Here is a 20,158-nt window from a genome sequence, read left to right on the forward strand (position 1 = left end):
TTCCCGCCTCCCGAGTTGAAGCGATTCCCCTGCCATAGCCTCCGGTATAGCTGGGACCACAGGCGGCGCCGCACCCAGCTAATCTTTTATATTTTTAGTAGAGACGAGGTTTCACCGTGTTAGCCAGGATGGTCTTGATTTCCTGACCTGGTGATCCGCCTGCCTCAGCCTCCCAAAGTGCTGGGATTAGAGGCGTGAGCCACCGTGCCCGGCCCATTCTTTTTTTTTTTTTTTTTTGCCCAGAGTGGAGGGGAGTGCAGTAGCACCATCACAGCTCACTGCAGCCTCGACCTACTGGACTTCAGCAATCCTCCTGCCCCAGCCTCTGGAGCCATGGGGCCCACAGGCGTGCCACGTTCTTGAGTGCGGCCCTGTGGTTGTGCTCCCGCAACCTAGGATTCTGTTTTTGTCACAGATTCTTCAGAGGTGGAGTTTCCTCTGCCTCCCTGCGTGTGCCTGCGCCTGTGATGTGACGTGTGCCTCCGCCTGTGATGTGACGTGTGCAGCCTTGTGTGTTTGCCATTTGACGTCCTTATCTGTCCTGCAATCTGATCTAGGTGCAGGCGGTTTTGCAGCGCAAAGAAGAGGAGGATCGCCAGATGAAGCAGCTTGTCCAGGCCCTGCAGGCCTCACTAGAGAAGGAGAAGGAGAAGGTGAACAGCCTTAAGGAGCAGGTGCGTGCCACTTTCTGGCTCACAGGGCGTTCCAGGGGATGCTCCAGTGCCTAGAAATCTATGCAGAGTCCTTCACACACCAGCCTCCTTCCAGCAGTTTCAGAGAGCAAAGGTGCGTTGCAGTCGTCGGTGATGGAGGCTGCAGAGCACCTGGTCTGGTCCTTAGAAGGTGGTGTTAGATTAAATGGCAGTGCAGCCGTGAGGACCTGGGGCCAATGAGCTCAGCGTGCATGTGTATTTATATTGTGCTAGGAACGGTGTCCTGTGTGTCTTGTTGCATTGAAAAAGCAAACTTGAGAATAGCATAGGATCCCATTTGTGTTCGGCAGACAAGGGGTGGTTCTGTGGACCCTTCTCTGTGTAGAGAGCTGTCTTTTCGTGACTGGCCCCTGCCCTGCTTCACCTGTGTTCACTGACACATTGGTCAAGTTGCCAGCAGAGGCCCATCCTGACCCCCAGGTGCCCTGTCTGGGCCCTGCTCCTCCGTTAGAACGCTGCTTGCTGGCTACCTCTGCCATGCCTGGCACAGAGCAGCTACTCAGCACGCTTGCCCTGTGTGTGCACATGGGGGGTGTGCGTGCACGTGTGTGCCTGGGACATGGTGTGTGTGCGTGCATTCGATGCTCATGTATTTGTAGAAAATTTCTAGGAGGAACACAAGAAATAACTGGTTTTCTCTAGAGAAAGGCAGGAAAGAACACATCACTTTTCCTTTAAATCCTGTTTGAATTGAACTTGTAAAAAATTACAAGTTATAATTGCTTCACAATTCAAACTTTTTGGCCTAACAGTAAAGCTTCTTTCATGCCTATGACCTGGCTTTGCCACAGCCTTTAAGAACTTTTCTATGATAATGTAATTGAGATAAAAATAAAAAGCTTCTTGATTTTTTTTTTAAAGGGGTAAAACAATAAAGTTTTCTTATAAATAGAATTAATTTTAACATGTGGCAGGTGGCTGGGCACGGTGACTCACGCCTGTAATCCCAGCACTCTGGGAGGCTGAGGCGGGTGGATCACCTGAGTTCGGGAGTTCGAGACCAGGCTGACCAACATAGAGAAACTCTGTCTCTACTATAAATACAAAATTAGCCAGGCATGGTGGCACATGCCTGTAATCCCAGCTACTTGGGAGGCTGAGGCAGGAGAATCGCTTGAACCCAGGAGGCGGAGGTTGCAGTGAGCCGAGATCACGCCATTGCACTCCAGCCTGGGCAACAAGAGTGAAACTCTGTCTCAAAAAAAAAAATGTGGCAGGAGTATTTTAATAGGAGTAGTTAACAGCTTTCTTTTGGCCTCACAGGCCTCATCCACCCAGCCGTTTAACCCTTGCCTGGGGCCTGCTGCTGGGCTGTGGTTCAGGCTGGGCTCACACAGTGCCCCAGCTCTCCAGCTTTCGCTCTGTGCTTAGGTTTCACTTAATTTTTTTCAGTGTTTTTTTTTTTTTTTTTTTTTTTTTTTTAAAGACAGAGTCTCAATCTGTTGCCAGGCTGGAGTGCAGTGGCGTGATCTTGGCTCACTGCAACCTCTGCCTCCTGGGTTCAAGTGATTCTCCTGCCTCAGCCTCCCGCGTAGCTGGGACTACAGGCACCCACCACCACCCCCGCCTAATTTTTTGTATTTTAGTAGAGAGGGGTTTCACCCTGTTAGCCAGGATGGTCTTGATCTCCTGACCTCATGACCTGCCCGCCTTGGCCTTGCAATTAATTTTATTCTTTCTTTTGTAAATGTATTTATTTATTTTATTATTTTTATTTATTTATTTATTTTTAAATTTATTTATTTATTTATTTATTTATTTTTTTTTTTTTTTTGAGACGGAGTCTCGCTCTGTCGCCCAGGCTGGAGTGCAGTGGCATGATCTCAGCTCACTGCAAGCTCCGCCTCCCGGGTTCACGCCATCCTCCTGCCTCAGCCTCCTGAGTAGCTGGGACCACAGGCGCCGCCACCTCGCCCGGCTAATTTTTTGTGTTTTTAGTAGAGACGGGGTTTCGCCGTGTTAGCCAGGATGGTCTCGATCTCCTGACCTTGTGATCCGCCCGTCTTGGCCTCCCAAAGTGCTGGGATTACAGGCTTGAGCCACCGCGCCCGGCCAATTTATTTATTTTTTGAGACGGAATCTCGCTCTGTCGCCCAGGCTGGAGTGCAGTGGCGCGATCTCGGCTCACTGCAAGTTCCGCCTCCCGGGTTCACGCCATTCTCCTGCCTCAGCCTCCCGAGTAGCTGGGACTACAGGCACCCGCCAGCACGCCCAGCTAATTTTTTGTATTTTTAGTAGAGACAGGGTTTCACCGTGTTAGCCAGGATGGTCTCTATCTCCTGACCTCGTGATCTGTCCGTCTCGGCCTCCCAAAGTGCTGGGATTACAGGCGTGAGCCACCGCGCCTGGCCTATTTACTTTATTTTTGAGACCAGACCTCACTCTGTCACCCCGGCTGGAGTGTAGTGGCGCGATCACGCTCCCTGCAGCCTAGAACTCCTGAGCTCAAGTGATCCTTCCACCTCAGCCTCCTGAATACCTGGGACCACTATGCCCTGCTGAGTTTTTTATATTTTGTGGAGACATGGTCTTGCTATGTTGTCCAGGCTGTGAATAAACTGGAAGAAGACCATAAAAACCGTTTAGACCGAAAACTCTTGAATGATTGTGAATGAATGTTCTCGAATGAATGTTCGTGTTCACTGAACAGACAGCAGCAGCCACATGAGTGTGCCGCGCTCCGGGTCAGGTGGTTTCATCTTTACAAGGACCTCGACAGGCCTGTGGAGAAGCACACGCCACAGCCAAGACGTGCACGGGGCCGGGAGTGGATTCACCCACTGCGTCCGGCGTGTCGTAAAGCTGCAGGTGCCATGCAGGGTATGGACAATGTGATTTCCTTCCTCCTAGGTGGCCGCTGCCAAGGTGGAAGCCGGGCACAACCGCCGCCACGTCAAGGCGGCCTCCTTGGAGCTGAGTGAGGTGAAGAAGGAGCTGCAGGCCAAGGAACACCTGGTGCAGAAGCTGCAGGCTGAGGCCGACGACCTTCAGTGAGTGCCTGGGCCCTGCACAGCGGGGCCTGGGCCATGCCCGGCCTCACACACGGCTGTCCTGGCAACGGGCGGGGTCTAATTCATCACCTTCAGCACAGCGAGGGTCATCTATATTTTGCAAAGTGCCGAGTACTTGAGTGTGAATCATAGGAGTAGGGGGCACCCAGCGTCTGTCTCCAGAAGCCTGAGCCTCGCTCACTGCCCCGTGTCCTCCCCCGAGAGAGAGCGCCCAGCACGAGTACTTAGCCTCAGGTCCGAGGCGGGAAGGGGTGGCCCGGCGTGGGGCTGACGCTGTGGCTCTGTGGGCCCCAGGCGCTGTGGTCTCTGGGATCCGTGAGGGGAGCTGGCGAAGGGTGAGTCTCAGACACTTTGTGAGGACTGCCCGAGTGCACATTGAGGCACCAAGCATGGCTGCAGCTCGCAGCACCTGCCGGGATGGATGCCTTCCCCAGGCAGCGTTTCCCAGCAGGAGGGCAGGGCATGCTGGAGGAGCGCGGCAGTTCCCTGCTTTCTTGTTTTTTTACACTAGGATTCGGGAGGGGAAACATTCCCAGGAGATAGCACAGTTCCAAGCAGAGCTGGCCGAGGCCCGGGTGCAGCTCCAGCTCCTGCAGAAGCAGCTGGACGAGCAGCTCAGCAAACAGCCTGTGGGAAACCAAGAGGTGATGGTTCGTGGGGGCTGGACTTGCGGGGCTGGACTCACAGGGCTGGACTCACAGGTGTCCTGGGTGACTTCACGCCGTCCTACGTGGGGAGGAATAGTGATGGTTTTCTGAATATGGTATTAAAAGATAAACCAGGCCGGGCGCGGTGGCTCATGCCTGTAATCCCTGCACTTTGGGAGGCCGAGGCAGGTGGATCATGAGGTCAGGAGATCGAAACCATCCTGGCTAACACAGTGAAACCCCGTCCCTACTAAAAACACAAAAAATTAGCCGGGCATGGTGGCGGGCGCCTGTAGTCCCAGCTACTCGGGAGGCTAAGGCAGGAGAATGGGGTGAACCCAGGAGGCGGAGGTTGCAGTGAGCTGAGATCACGCCACTGCACTCCAGCCTGGGCAATAGAGCGAGACTCTGTCTCAAAAAAAAAAAAAAAAAAAAATCAAATGAACCGACACACAGCTAGAGCTGTTTTCCATGGGCGACAGGACGAGACTTCGTCTCAAAAAAAAAAAATCAATCAAATGAACGGACACATAGCTAGAGCTGTTTTCCTGGGCGGTAAAGCCGCTTCAATATTGTTGGCCATGTGACTTTCCCCTCTTTAGATGGAAAATCTCAAATGGGAGGTGGATCAGAAAGAAAGAGAAATCCAGTCCTTGAAGCAGCAGCTGGACTTGACGGAGCAGCAGGGCAGAAAGGAGCTGGAAGGGCTACAGCAGCTGCTGCAGGTATCTGTGTGTGAGGCGCTGGGCACAGGCAGGAGCAGCACGTCCTGGGGCGGCCCCTGGTTCCCGTGCCGTGCGGCCTGTGGCCAGGCTCCCGGGGAGCTGGCACCCTCATCCAGTGCGGCGCTCGCAAAGTCACCTGGTCCACGTCACACAGCAGGACGGAGGCAGGGCTGAAGCCTGGGCCGGCTCCGATCCCTTGGCTGCGCTGTGTGACATGGACCAAGAACGTGATTTCATGGAGTCCAGCAAATGGGAGGGTGCATGGGAAAAATTTTACAATCTGCAATAAACTTCTCGACAAAGAGCTCAGGGTTCGGTCTTGACTGCTCGGGAAAGGAGTATAATTGCCGAGTCCCCCTCGTAAATGAGGGGCTTGAGTCACAGTGAGAATTTATTTATAGATACAGGCAGAGGAGCATCCATCAGCCAAAAACCCAAAATCTGGCCAGGCACAGGGGCTCATGCCCGTAGGCCCAGCGCTTTGGGCAGTGAGCTGTGGTTGGGCCTCTGCACTCCAGCCTGAATGACAGAGACAGACTCTGTCTCAAAAACACAAAACAAAACAAAAACCCACAATTCGAAACTTTGCGAGCGTCAGCATGACAAAGGAGATGCTCATTGGAACATTTCAAATGTCTGGATTACGGATACTCAGCTGGCAGGTGTGATGCAAATATTCAAAATTCCAAAAGTTGACACACTTCCGGTCCTGAGCGTTTTGGACCTGGACTGGGACCATCGAGACGGCGCCGAGGAGGACACACATGTGCTTAACCTATGAAAATACAAACTCGGATCTTGGCAGGATGTTTAAGATCTGTTAACTTAAAAAATCTGACTTCATTTTCCACAGAATGTCAAGTCTGAGTTGGAGATGGCCCAGGAAGATCTGTCCATGACCCAGAAGGATAAATTCATGCTCCAGGCAAAAGTGTCGGAGCTGAAGAACAACATGAAGACCCTGCTCCAGCAGAACCAGCAGCTCAAGCTGGACCTGCGCCGCGGTGCGGCCAAGACGGTACTCAGGCCCGCGTCCCTCCCGGGGTGGCCAGGCTGCGCTGTAGATGCTCTTGGACAGGAGGCTGGCAGGCATGTTAGTCATTCAGACATAAACGGATGTCCATTTATGTAGTTTAGCCCACGCTGAGCAGCGGCTGTATAAAGTCAGTGATAATGAGATGTCCTGCTCAGGTGACAGATGAAATCATTTCATTCTGGTTTCATTCATCCAGCAGCGTTTGCCTCATTTCTGAATTCAAATACCACTTTGTTGGCCGGGTGCGGTGGCTCAAGCCTGTAATCCCAGCACTTTGGGAGGCCGAGACAGGCGGATCACAAGGTCAGGAGATCGAGACCATCCTGGCTAACCCGGTGAAACCCCATCTCTACTGGAAAAAAATACAAAAAACTAGCCGGGCGAGGTGGCAGGCGCCTGTAGTCCCAGTTACTCGGGAGGCTGAGGCAGGAGAATGGCGTGAACCCGGGAGGCGGAGCTTGCAGTGAGCTGAGATCTGGCCACTGCACTCCAGCCTGGGCGACAGAGCGAGACTCCATCTCAAAAAAAAAAAAAAACAAATACCACTTTGTTACAATGTGCTTTGTAAAGCAGATGAGCAGCTGGTCTGTGACTTGGCAGTCCCTGCTGTGTGCGTAGGGCTGGGGCCCGGGAGCTGTGCCCAGGCGCCCGGCGGTTTTCTGTGCTGAGTCCACGGCCATGCTTTCCAGGAGGCAGGTGGGAGGGCAGCGCTGGGATTCAGAGGCCGTTTTGCGTCGTCTGCCTATCTGTGGAAAAAGTCTGAAGTCCTAGAAAAGGGAGCCTAAGTTGGAAAACGTACTTAATTTCTTAGGGAAATTCCACGTCAAGGCCTTGAGTCTCTGATGGGAAAAGCCTCTGGGAGAGCTGTAAGTCTGTGGCTCGGCCCTGCCCCGCTGCAGACCCAGGACTTAGGTTGTCTCTGTGGCTTGCTGTGGTTTTGTGCCTTAGGAATAAAGGTGTTTCCTCAGCCAGCTATTCTGGAGCTCTGGGACTGCTGTGCTGTCACGGCAGCTGGGATGGTCCCCTTCCCAGAGGCCCCATGTCACCCACTGGGGAGGCCCATCTGCCACATGCTGTGCTAGTGAGACTGACCCGAGGGAGGGGACGGTGGGAAAGCTGATCATGTGCTTTTCAAAACAGAGAAAGGAGCCAAAAGGCGAGGCCAGCTCTTCCAACCCCGCCACGCCCATCAAGATCCCCGACTGCCCGGTTCCCGCCTCGCTGCTGGAGGAGCTGCTGAAGCCACCACCTGCTGTGAGCAAGGAGCCCCTCAAGAACCTGAACAGCTGCCTCCAGCAGCTCAAGTACGACCATATTCTGTGTTGCTCTTCAGCTAGTCTTAAAGATTAATGCCCTCTTTAGCTGAGAGGACACTCCTGGTGCCAGCACTCAATGAGTGCCCAGCAGAGTTTGAGCAGATTTATATAAAGGTGGGGGGACTCATGCACACAGCCTCTGAGGTTTATATAACAGGGGGGGAGTCACACAACCTCTGAGTTTTACATAAGGGGGGGACTCACACACAGCCTCTGAGGTTTATATAAGGGGGGGACTCACACACACAGCCTCTGAGGTTTATATAAGGGGGGGACTCACACACACAGCCTCTGAGGTTTATATAAGGGGGGGACTCATGCACACAGCCTCTGAGGTTTATATAAGGGGGGGACTCACACACACAGCCTCTGAGGTTTATATAAGGGGGGGACTCACAGCCTCTGAGGTTTATATAAGGGGGGGACTCACAGCCTCTGAGGTTTATGTAAGTGGGGGACTCACATACACAACCTCTGAGGTTTATATAAGGGGGGGACTCACACACAGCCTCTGAACTCATAGGCGGAAACTGCCTGGAGTTAAACTACCGTGATAGGCCCTGAGAAGCTGGAAGGCCACACGCAGTGTACCTGGCAGCCTGAGGCTTAGTGAAATGTGTAGGGTGGGGCCAGGCGGCACCCCGAGGGAAGGTTACGGAATGGAAGTCGTGTGTGCCAGGCCTCAGTGACAGCTTCCACCCTGCCACCTGGTCAGGACTGGTCCTTGAGCCTGTGTCCTCTTGCATACGCCCTCGACTGTCCTCCGCACAGTGTAGAGAACGGTGCCGAGAATAGCTGAGCTTCTGTGGTCTCGGTTGGTTTGCAGGTCCCCGAAGCTGCCCAGCTCCACTCAGGTGCTAGCGAGCGAGGCTGCCCACGGGTGGCACGTTCTGCCTGGCACGTGTGTGATCTGGGCCGCCTTCCTTCTTCTGTCCCAGGCAGGAGATGGACAGCCTGCAGCGCCAGATGGAGGAGCACACCCTCACGGTGCACGAGTCTCTGTCCTCCTGGACTCCGGTGGAACCAGCCACTGCCAGCCCTGCGCCCCCTGGGGGTCATGCCAACCCACGTGGCAATGCCCAGAGACACAGTCAGAGCAGGGCTTCCAAAGAAGGGCCGGGACAGTGACTGCTGCGGACTCGCCTCCGTGTACCGCTGTCCGGAATGCTCTCTTATCAATGTTATTTATTCGATTGTGTGGCTGATGTTTTTCTAAGACATGAAATTTAAATTTTGTTTTGCCTTTAACAAGGAGTAAAATATATAACAGAATGAGAGCCAAGGATTAGAAAAACATTCGAAGATTACAATTAGCTTTTCCCATGGAATGACCAAATCTTAAAAGCCTAATAGGCTCTCGGCAAGGAGCTTCGAACGTGTCTGAAGGGTTACTTGTAGGACATGTCTTCCGAGCGGTCACTGACGCTGCTCTCTGCAGGTGACGGGGTGTGCGGCACCAGCACCCGGCCAGGCCGGCTGCAGTCTCAGTTCCCTGTTCCGTTCAGTAAGAGCTTTACTTTTCTGCAGAAATGAAATTTTATTTGCACCTTTTTGCTTGTTTTTTTGGATAGCCATCCCACCATAGGATGTGTACGTAGACAATGAAGATCATAACCCAATCTTTTTTTTTTTTTTTTTTTGGAGATGGAGTCTCCCTCTGTCGCCCAGGCTGGAGTGCAGTGGCACCATCTCGGCTCACTGCAAGCTCCGCCTCCTGGGTTCACGCCATTCTCCTGCCTCAGCTTCTCGAGTAGCTGGGATTACAGACGCTCGCCACTATGCCAGGCTAATGTTTGTATTTTTAGTAGAGATGGGGTTTCACCATGTTGGTCAGGCTGGTTACGAACTCCTGACCTCAAGTGAGCCGCCCGCCTCAGCCTCCCAAAGTGCTGGAATTACAAGCATGAGCCACCGCGCTCAGCCTGTAACCCAATCTTTAACAAGCGTATGCTCATATTATTTAAGAAGAACCTATTTGTCTTATTATTGATTGCCTTTTGAAAATTTGTTGGGAATAATTTACCTGTAGGATTTAGGGATGTCAGAAAATTCTGTTCTAAGAAATATAATTATTTTATTTACCTTCTAAAGCCAAATATTCTTACACAGAAAGGTCCTCTGTTCTGGTTTTACTTTGTTGCTAAGGGTCTTTCCTTCCTGCCGGTCTCTTCCTCTCAGGCCACTGGTCCTGTGTGATTCCACCATGGCTGGCCACCGGGAAGCGGCAGCTTGGACCCTTGGTCAGGCCTGAAGGCCATCAGGAGGCACAAGGACACTGAGGCCCTGTGTCTGATCTGACCTTTGTGGGGCACAGGGAGAGGCCAGAGGGAGAGGAAGGAAGGTGGAGGAGGAGGAGGAGAGCAGGCCAGGGGCTCCCTGCAGCGACTCCTGCCGTTTCTTCTGGAGCCACAGCCAGGTGTAGATAGCAGGTGGTAACAAGCCTCACACTTCTATGCCCAAGTGAAAATATTTACCAGTGTCTGAGGGAGCGCCTGTACTCGTGCAGTCACCAAGAGAAGTCCTGGGTCCTTTGTGCTTACACCAGCATCATGTGGAGAGCAGAGGCGATTTCCGGGAGAGACAGGCCAGCACCGTGAGGAAGGTGGCTGTGCTCTCCCCAGGTGTCTCAGACAGATGCCTTATTTAAAATCAGCACTACGTGTGTGAGATCTTCCGTTTCCCACCCCAACTCCTGAAACATTGCAGACACTGCGAGAGTTGGGGTAAGTTGTCCCCTAGTTTGTTAAGAAAATCTAAAATAATATTTATTGTATGAGGAGAGAGAGAGAATGGGTCCGTGTGGCCTCCTTTGCAGAGATATGGGTCTGAAACGAGGTTCTGAGTGTCACTGGCCAGGCCAGATGTGCTCATGTCCGTATCTTGTGTCTGTTTTGTGGAGAAAACAGTATGGTATGTTTATGCTACTTGTGTTCTGTTGTAATATACTTTTAGAAGGTTAATTGGTAAGGTTAAGGTAGCATTAACCACAAAGATGTTTGGTATTTAAAAAATATTCTCTAGCAAGTATTAGAACTTCCAAAATATATATATCATTTGTACAGGGTTAATTTTGAAATAATACTTGAAAATTTCATTATAAATATATCCTTTTTATGTTAAGTTGAAGATGTTATTTACTAAATTGTTCTTGTACCCTTAGAAAAGAAAAATACAGTAATTTACATTCTTATTTATTTGGGCTGCACTACCCCTTTGTTTTAATATTAAAATCAAGAAATCGGGCCGGGCGTGGTGACTCATGCCTGTAATCCCAGTACTTTGGGAGGCTGAGGCGGGTGGATCACCTGAGGTCAAGAGTTCCAGACCACTCTGGCCAACATGGCAAAACCCTGTCTTTACTAAAAATATAAAACTTAGCTGGGTGTGGTGGTGCGCGCCTATAATCCCAGCTACTCAGGAGGCTGAGGCAGGAGAATCGCTTGAACCTGGGAGGAGGAGCTTGCAGTGAGCCGAGATCGCGCCATTGCACTCCAGCCTGGGCAACAGAGCGAGACTCCCGTCTCAAAAAAATAAGAAAATTTTTAAAAATTAAAATCAAGAAATCACACACATTCGATGGGGAGCGACTTCTCATGGAAAGTCCTCGAGTGAGCGATGTTCACCGTGTATTTTTTTTTCTCTTAGGACAAACTAATTGTGAAAATACTCAAGGGAAGGTAGCTCTGCGTTTCTCACCCCGCTTTTCCTGCGTGTGCCCTCGGGCGTGATACCTCCCCGGTGCTCTGTGGCCGCCGGTGCCAGGGCCCCCTCTGGTTTGGCAGGGCCTGGCTGCCCTCGCTCTCCATGGTGAGTCTTCCGGTGTTTTCATGCACGGCTTGTGCTTCTGGATCTGAGACCTCTTGTGTTCACACGGACACTGCCTTCAGGCTTCCTTTCTTAAGACGATGCCTAAAAGAGGAAGTTGGGTTTTTTGTTTGTTTGTTTGTTTTTTGAGACAGAGTCTCGCTCTGTCGCCCAGGCTGGAGTGCAGTGGCGTGACCTTGGCTCACTGCAAGCTCCGCCTTCCGGGTTCAAGCCATTCTCCTGCCTCATTCTTCCGAGTAGCTGGGACTACAGTGCCCGCCACCACACCGGGCTAATTTTTGTATTTTTATGGGGGTGGAGTTTCACCATTTTGGCCAGGCTGGTCTCGAACTCCTGACCTCAGGTGATCTGCCCACCTCAGCCTCCCAAAGTGCTAGGTTTAAAGGCGTGAACCACCACCCCCGACTGAAGTTGAAGTTTTAAATTGCCAGCTTTTTCTTTGTTGTCGAGGTTTTTTTCTTATCTCCAAGGGACTCTCCCGGCACTTCTACCTCCCAGAGTTACTTCAGTGTGTAAAGTTTGAATTATTTTCTTCTTGTGGGCAGCAGTGGGAATGATGGAATATCCTCATGGAAAAGGCAGTGAAGTCGGGAGTATTGCTTAGAAAACAGGGTCCCCAGAGCATTATGCGGCGTGTTTGTCCCCACGCTGTGTGTCACAACAGGCTTGGGCACTTCACGACGTCACTGGTTGTTTTTCTGACGCTCCCAAAACAACGTAACTTGGTTTTCATGTGTTTTTCCATGGTGTGTGTGAGATGGATGCTACGGGTCTTACGGACTCACACCCCTGTTCCCAACCTCTGCACTATGGATCAGGCAGTGATTTTGATAGGATGTGAAACGGACTCTCCTCAGGTGGGTCCAGCAGGGCCCTGCCCCCCAGAACGCAGTCCGTGCCGCACTGTGCTGTGCTAGGGAGTTTGCCCTCAGCTCTCCTTGGTGTAGGGTTCCCACAACGTAAGAGTTCTAGTTCCCTGAGGTCTTTAAAAACAAAAACAGAATGTTGTATGTGAAGATTCTCAGAGGGGAGGGGACCAGCAAATCTGAGAGAGAACCGTCCTGGAGCCTCCCTTCGAGGAGCCCTCTGACGTGAGGACTTGAGTGATGCTGTGGTGTGAGGCATTCTCAGCTCACTGACTGGAAGGTCCAGGCAAATCTCATCATACAGTGATCTCAGGCTCTCACAGGATCCTGAGGGAAATGTGTTAGAGGGTCTGGAAAATTCAGTGCTTTTGAGTTACTCATTTTTATTAAAAATTTCCTCACAAGAGAGAGCACTCAAGTTGTGGCTGTTCTGGGGAAAGGGGTCACCTTGTCTGACAAAGTGTAACTTTAAAAAGCACGTTGATTTTTTTACAAATGTAAGTGTGCTTGGGAATTCCTTAAATTTTGTGCAATAAACTATTTTTTGGTAAAGATTTTCATATTCATTGGAAGCTTCATTTTAATATTTATATTTTGTTGTTTGGAGAGTAACTTTTTAATCTTATGTTATTACACACTCTGTTCAACACATGCTTTAAAAGAGAATTCTAGTGCCCTGCCGGTTTCAGGCAGGAGTGAAGCCAACTTCTGTGGCTTGTGACAACAGCAGACGCATGGCACCGCCTCCTCCGCGCTTGGCCCACACTTCGCCCGTTGCCATTTGCCAGGAATACAGGAGAGGGAGCGAGCTTCCCGGTGGACCAGGGGAAGGATGGTGGCCGCTCTGTGCGGCGCCTCCTCAGCTGGGCCTCATCATGCAGGTGCTGCCCTCTGCTGGGCCTCCGCGGTGACGGTGGGGTCATGACTCTCAGACCTCAGCAATGTGACTTCCCAGATTCTGTCTTTTCCATCCGTACTTTGATTTTGATCATTAAGAGTTAACCAGGTGTAGGCCGGGCGCGGTGGCTCAAGCCTGTAATCCCAGCACTTTGGGAGGCCGAGACGGGCGGATCACGAGGTCAGGAGATCGAGACCATCCTGGCTAACACGGTGAAACCCCGTCTCTTACTAAAAAATACAAAAAACTAGCCGGGCAAGGTGGCGGGCGCCTGTAGTCCCAGCTACTCGGGAGGCTGAGGCAGGAGAATGGTCTAAACCCGGGAGGCGGAGCTTGCAGTGAGCTGAGATCCGGCCATTGCACCCCAGCCTGGGCGACAGAGCAAGACTCTGTCTCAAAAAAAAAAAAAAAAAAAAAAAAAGAGTTAACCAGGTGTAAACTGGGTGTGGTTGCTCACGCCCGTAATGCCAGCACTTTGGGAGGCTGAGCGGGGGTGGGTCACCTAAGGTCAGTAGTTTAAGACCAGCCTTGCCAACATGGTGAAACCTCACCTCTACTAAACCCAAAAATTAGCCTGGCGTGGTGGTGTGTGCCTGTAATCCCCACTACTCAGGAGGCTGAGGCAGAAGAATTGCTTGAACTCGGGGGGCGGAGGTTGCAGTGAGCCGAGATCGCGCCACTGCACTCCAGCCTGGATGACAGAGTGCGACTCTAGCTCAAAAAAAAAAAAAAAAAAAAAAAAAAACCAGTTAACCAGATATAGAGTTTTCAGTTAGACGTTAGTAGACACCACCATGGTTTAAAAAGTACAGAAAAGGGACAGGAAGTGGTAGTCGCCGGGCTTGGCCCTGTGGGATTAATGCACTTTTTCCTGTGACTGCTTTACCCGCTTCTGTACCCAGGGAATTACTACACAGATCGGAGTAAAAATTCCCTGACCACCTTCTGTGGCCTTAACTTTCTGAAATATTAAGGATATAACTTTTTTTTGTTTATAATAACCCTTAAGGGGACATGTTTATATCTGAACGTTTTCCTTTTCTCCATGGAGTTGCTACGTGTTTGCAGGCACTGCACTGACTGGCTGACAGGTGTATTTTCAGCTGTATCTGTCTCAGCAGCTCGAAGCTCCATGCTGCATTCTGCTACAGAGCTCAGCAGTGGGTGTCAGGAACGGTTTTGGCAGACACGGATGGGTCGCTTCTTCCTGGCTTAGAGTGGCGTCAGGTATTGTCAGGAATTTGGGTTGTCGCTGGTGGGAGGCTCAGGATTTAAAAATCACCAGATCACTTGGAAATCTGAGACCTCAGGTAGTATTAGGAAGCAGGCCGGGCGTGGTGGCTCATGCCTGTAATCCCAGCGCTTTGGGAGGCCGAGGCAGGTGGATCACTCAAGGTCAGGAGTTTGAAACCAGCCTGACCAACATGGCGAAACCCCATCTCTACTAAAAATACAAACATTAGCCGGGTATGGTGGCGGGTTCCTGTAACCCCAGCTACTCAGGAGGATGGGGCAGGAGAATCACTTGAACTTGGGAGGCGGAGGTTGCAGTGATTGAAGTTCGTGCCGCTGCCCTCCAGCCTGGGTGACAGAGGGAGACTCCGTCTCAAAAAAAAACAAAAGTGTACTTGGGCAGTGGCCTTTCTCCTGGACACAGGGCGAGATGTTAAACTGCTGCTGGGCCGCCTCTGCCAATGTTTGCAACGCCCTCTGCTCGCCTGTGTGTGGGGGCGACCTACAGCCGTCCCCCTGGCTCCACCACTTGCTGCTGGCGACCTTCGCAGTGTCCACATTTCTAGGGTCTGGACTCCAGTTAAGGGCTGAAATGGTGGAGCTTCTGGGAGGCGTGAAGGCCAATCGGGGGCTCCCGAGGCAGCTGAGGGCTGGCGATGCCTCCGTTACTGATGAGGTGGGAACCTCTAGCCTCGAAGGCAGCGTGTCCTTGGCATTACCAGGATGCTCATCTCCGTAGCCCTCGGCTCAGGAATTTGTGTAGATTTTTGGGCTTTTCTACACATTGTCGGGGTTGGATTCCACCTTCACATGAAATACTTATATTTTTGAGACGGAGTTTCACTCTTGTTGCCCAGGCTGGAGTGCAGTGTCTCGATCTCAGCTCACTGCATCTTCTACCTCCTGGGTTCAAGCAACTCTCCTGCCTCAGACTCCCGGGTAGCTGGGATTACAGGCGCCCGCCACCACACCCGGCTAATTTTTGTATTTTGGTAGAGATAGGGTTTCACTATTTTGGTCAGACTGGTCTCGAACCCCTGACCTCAGGTGATTCACCTGCCTCTGCCTCCCAAAGTGCTGGGATTACAGGCGTGAGCCACCGCGCCCGGCCCACAGTGAAATATTTTTGAGTGTCACATCTGAATGTCCTGAAACATACAGGACAGTCTTATCTCTGCTCACAGAGCCTCCCAACAGCACTTCAACTGTTGCAAGATTTCCTTCTGAGCGTTAAATGTGCATTTCTGGAGACTCGTCAGGTTTATCTTCCCAATGCTTTCAAAATGCCCCATCTTCACCCAGAAAACAGACGCCCCCACACACACCACTGCCGCCGCCTGTCTGCATCAGGCAGTCCCTGTGGCTGGGCGTCTGATGGTCACGGTCGCAGCTCCCCTGCCACCCTCATTCCCCGGCATCAGCCCCGGTTCCACCAGGTTCTGGAGTCTGCATTTCCACTACGGGCCGTTATCTCCACCTGAAGGCCTCTGGCGTCCTGCAATTGCCGTCCCTGCCCCTACATTTTCTCTGCTGAACCACCTGGCCTGGACTGTTTTCCTGACTAAACCCTACTGTATGTAACATATGGCTGGGTTTCCACAAGTGCTAAATAGCCATTGATAACAGACTTAATGGACATGGCTTTTAAGGAAATCCAATTAATACTGAAAAAGAAGGGGAAGAAAAAATTAGCTACTCCCTGCTCATCTAGGGCTTATCCCAGCCCGTTGGGAGTAAATCCTCGAGCTAGGAGACTGCAGCTTCCACTGAGTCCCTGGGGCTCACACGGCCCCTGTGTGATCTGGGATCAGAAACGAAGTAGAAGTTAAACTACAACTAGGAATAAAATCAGAATGGCTCTCAGAAAAGGGCGTTGATTCTAGTAAGTTTCATTTTGTTAACTCACGAGAAATCCACTTCTACCTGCAGGAGTTTACATCTCAAATTTTTTCATTTCTACCTAAAGTTAAATAGTGGCTAATACAGGGTTGGCTTCAGAACAGTGGAGTCGTTCTCCATGTTTTCCTGTGATTATTCTGTTCTCATTTAACTGGGAGTGGATGCATTAGATGGGGGTGAGGGCATGGCCCTACCAGGACCCTAGCTGCTTACCTGGATTCCACAGAAGTCCTGGTGTCAAGGATGGTGGAGCTGCTGCACCACGGACACTCAAGCATGGAAACAGGACTGACCAGGACAGCTTCACGGTGCCCAGAACAAAAGTGCCTTCTGTCTCCGCTGATCACAGCGTCCACCAGCCTGAGAACAGCTCTCCCAGTCCCACCTTCCGTCCCCCTCTGAGGTGAGTAGGGAGAGAAAGGACAGGGATGTGCATTGTAGGCGCTCACAGAAGGCCGGCTGCGTGGCCCCGTCCGTCACCATCCATTCACTCTCCGCTGCCTTTGCTTAGTCACATGGCCGCTGGATGTGTTTAGGAGACGGGAGCGTCTCCACTGCCCACTGGGAGCTTCTGTTGTTAAGGCTGGAGAGTGCGTGCTGGGTGGCAACAGTTGACTACAGCTGACCATTTAACAAATGAGCTCTCAGTTCTCCCAGAGCTGCCTGGGTTTATGATTCAGATGACAAGATCCCTGTGACGGGCGAGAACTCGGCCACCCCTATAAAGCATGCATATACGTCAAACTTAAATTTATAGTTTATACAAGTGTATAACAACTCGTTATTAAAGTCCTTCGTGTATGGAGGCTCCGTAGCAAGGACTTATGTGATTACCTTTTTATGTATGTATGTGTGTATGTGTTTGTTTGTTTATTTTTGAGACAGGGTCTCTCCCCCAGGCTGGAGTGCAATGGCGCAATCCTGGCTCACTGCAGCCTTGACCTCCCAGGCTCAAGTGATCCTCCCTCCTCAAGGCATGTGCCACCACATCCAGCTAATTTTTAAAAATTTTTAGTACAGTGTATCGCCATATTGCCCAGGCTGGTCTCCACCTCCTGGGCTCAAGCAATCCTCCTGCCTTGGCCTCCCAAGGTGCTGGGATGATAGGCGTGAGCCACTGTGCCCAGTCAGATAGATACTATGATTGTCCTCATTTTACCAATGAGAAACCTGAGGCACAGGGAAATGATTCACCCACAGTTACCCAGAGGCAGGCAGCAGACCGGACACCACCCAGGTGGCAGCCCAGAGCCTGTGCTCTTGTCACCACACGATGGCACACGTTCATAAAGGGTCAAAACTGGGAGGCGCTGAGCACAGAGATCTGTCCTCACAGTACCTAGAAATCAAAAACAACAATGGCAGGTTTCATTCTAACAAGGTACTCCTTATTCTTTTTTTTAAAACTTAGGCATATTTTAAGCATACAGTTTGATGAGTTTTTCTTCCCATTTATGAACCTTGTAGCCAAAACTTTGATGAGTTTTAACAAATATGTGCCTTTATTATCAACCCAGACGAGATACAGAGTATTTCCTTCACAGGAGAAAGCTCCTTGTGCCCCTTTCCATTTAACCACCCCAGTTAGTCAGCTGCTGTTCTGAGCTCTCTCACCACAAGCTTTGCTGTTAAGACATAAATCGCAGCTGGGCGGGGAGGCTCACGCCTGTAATCCCAGCACTTTGGGAGGCCGAGATGGGCAGATCACCCGCGGTCAGGAGTTCGAGACCAGCCTGGCCAACATGGCAAAACCCTGTCTCTACTAAAAATACAAAAATTAGCTGGGCGTGGTGGTGCGCACCTATAATCCCAGCTACTCAGGAGGCTGAGGCAGGAGAATTGCTTTTACTGGTGTAGGTGGCAGGGTGCGGGCAGGCGGTGAGGTTTGCAGTGAGCCGAGATCACACCACTGCACTCCAGCCTGGGACACAGAGTGAGACTCCATCTCAAAAAAAAAAAAAAAAAAAAAAAAAAAGACATAAATGGAATTATATAGTATGCACTCTTGAGTTTGGTTTCTTTTTCGTGGTGTACTTTTGAGACTCAGCCATGTCATTCCTGAATAGTATATAACCATGTGATAATGATAGTATGTGCCTATGACAATTTCACAATCTATCTACCCACCTACTGACATACTTTTGGGGTGTTCCTAGTTTGAAGCACCATACTTTTTTTTTTTTTTTTTTTTTGAGACGAGTCTTGCTCTGTTGCCAGGCTGGAGTGCAGAGGTGCGATCTCGGCTTACTGCAACCTCTGCCTCCCTGGTTCAAGCGATTCTGCTGCCTCAGCCTCCTGAGTAGCTGGGGTTACAGGCGTGCGCCACTACACCCAGCAGTAGAGATGGAGTTTCACATGTTGGCCAGGATGGTCTCCATCTCTTGACCTTGTGATCCTCCTGCCTCGGCCTCCCAAAGTCAAGTGATTGGCCTCCCAAAGTGCTGGGATTACAGGCGTGAGTCACCGCGCCCGGCCCTCTTGAGCCTCTTCTAAGTAAAGTATATAAGGCTCTGCCCCCTGACCTATCACCTCCCCCAGGCCCCACATCCTAATACCATTACCTTGAGGGTTACGGTTTCAACATATGAACACTGGGGAGAGACACTCAGAATACAGCAGAGGTATACGTTTAACTTTGTAAGAAACTGCCTCACTATTTTCCAAAGTGGTTAACTCAGTGTTCGCTCTTGCCAGCAAAATTTGATACTGCCAATTTTTAAATTTTAGCCATTCTGGTGGATTTAAAGCAGCATCTCATCGTGGTTTAAATTTCCATTTCACCCATCTTCAAATGTACTGACCCTTTATTCTGTAGTGCCCAACCAACCATTAGTACCATCCAATGATATTTTTTAAGAGATGGGGTCTTGCTATGTCGGTCAGGCTGGCATGCAGTGGCTATTCACAGGCGAGATCACGCTCACTGCAGCCTCGAACTCCCGAACTGAAACTACCCTCGCCCCTCACCCTCCAGAGTTGCTAGAACTACAGACCTGAGCCACCTCGCTCAGATCAATTATGTTTTTAACCAAGGATATCAATTGTATTTTTCAGGTCTTTCATTTTCATTTCATAATATCTAAAGTAGGCTGGGTGCGGTGGCTCACGCCTGTAATCCCAGCACTTTGGGAGGCCAATCACTTGACGTCAGGAGTTCGAGACCAGCCTGGCCAACATGATGAAACCCCCGTCTCTACTAAACATGCAAAAATTAGCCGGGCGGGGTGGCGGGCGCCTGTAATCCCAGCTACTTGGGAGGAAAGGCAGGAGAATCGCTTGAGCACAGGAGACGGAGGCTGCAGTGAGCAGAGATCGTGCCATTACACTCTAGCCTGGGCGACAGAGCAAGACTCCGCATCAAAAAAAAAAAAAAAAAAAATCTAAATTGTATACAGGAAAATCCTCCTCCCTTTTTCGGGACAGGATCTCCCAATTAGGTTGGTGCAAAAGTAACTGAGGCTTTTACCATGACTTTCAAAATATTTGCCCAGGCTGGTCTCGAACTCCTGGGCCGAGGGGATCCTCCCGCCTCGCCTCCCAAGGCGCTGGGACTCCGGACGCAGCCGCCGCGCCCGGCAAAATCCAAGCTTTCGACTGCGCGTCAGGGTCGCTTGGTGAAGAAGCGGGAAGCTCCGGGGGCCTCCCCAGCGCCGGCCGCCCGTTCTGCGGGTTCGCAGGAAAGTGAGAAGCGCCTCCTCACTCCAGCTCCAGGACGGGGCGGCGGCCGCAAACGGTCCTGGGGCCCGGAGCTCACGAACCCGGCGGAGCCCGCTTAGTTCTCGAAGAGGCGCAGCGCCCCGCGGAGGCCAGGCCCGGGCCCGGGAGGCAGTAAACAAGCCCCGCCCCGGCCCCCGCCCACACATTACCCTCTCCGCGCCGCGCAGCTCCCAGGACCCCGCGCCGGGCTGCCCGCGCCCCGCCTGCCGCGCCCGCCCGTCCGCTCGCCCGTCCCCGCCCGCTTGGGGTGCAGGGCCGGGGCCACCGCGGCG

At 51.5% G+C, this 20,158-nt stretch overlaps 1 protein-coding gene and 1 long non-coding RNA gene across 8 annotated transcripts in view; one reads left to right on the plus strand and one right to left on the minus strand.

The window, feature by feature from the left end:
- Positions 1–12,693, plus strand: part of LOC105490575 (golgin A3) — a 63,087-nt gene extending 50,394 nt beyond the window's left edge. For all 7 annotated transcript variants that reach the window (XM_011756332.3, XM_071070703.1, XM_071070704.1 and 4 more), the window contains 7 exons: positions 558–674; positions 3,564–3,703; positions 4,236–4,368; positions 4,974–5,096; positions 5,950–6,114; positions 7,273–7,436; positions 8,387–12,693. In XM_011756332.3, the coding sequence (XP_011754634.2) occupies positions 558–674; positions 3,564–3,703; positions 4,236–4,368; positions 4,974–5,096; positions 5,950–6,114; positions 7,273–7,436; positions 8,387–8,576 (1,032 nt within the window). In that variant the 3' untranslated portion in view covers positions 8,577–12,693. The remainder of the gene's footprint in view (positions 1–557; positions 675–3,563; positions 3,704–4,235; positions 4,369–4,973; positions 5,097–5,949; positions 6,115–7,272; positions 7,437–8,386) is intronic.
- On the minus strand, positions 10,959–20,000 carry LOC105490572 (uncharacterized). The gene is made up of 3 exons (XR_011608618.1): positions 19,636–20,000; positions 16,383–17,508; positions 10,959–11,357 (listed from the first exon to the last, which is right to left on the minus strand). It is a non-coding gene; the product is annotated as an uncharacterized lncRNA (long non-coding RNA).
- Between the last annotated feature and the right edge of the window lie 158 nt (positions 20,001–20,158).

The sequence above is a fragment of the Macaca nemestrina genome, chromosome 10 (genome assembly GCF_043159975.1).
Source record: "Macaca nemestrina isolate mMacNem1 chromosome 10, mMacNem.hap1, whole genome shotgun sequence".
Lineage (NCBI taxonomy): Eukaryota > Metazoa > Chordata > Mammalia > Primates > Cercopithecidae > Macaca > Macaca nemestrina.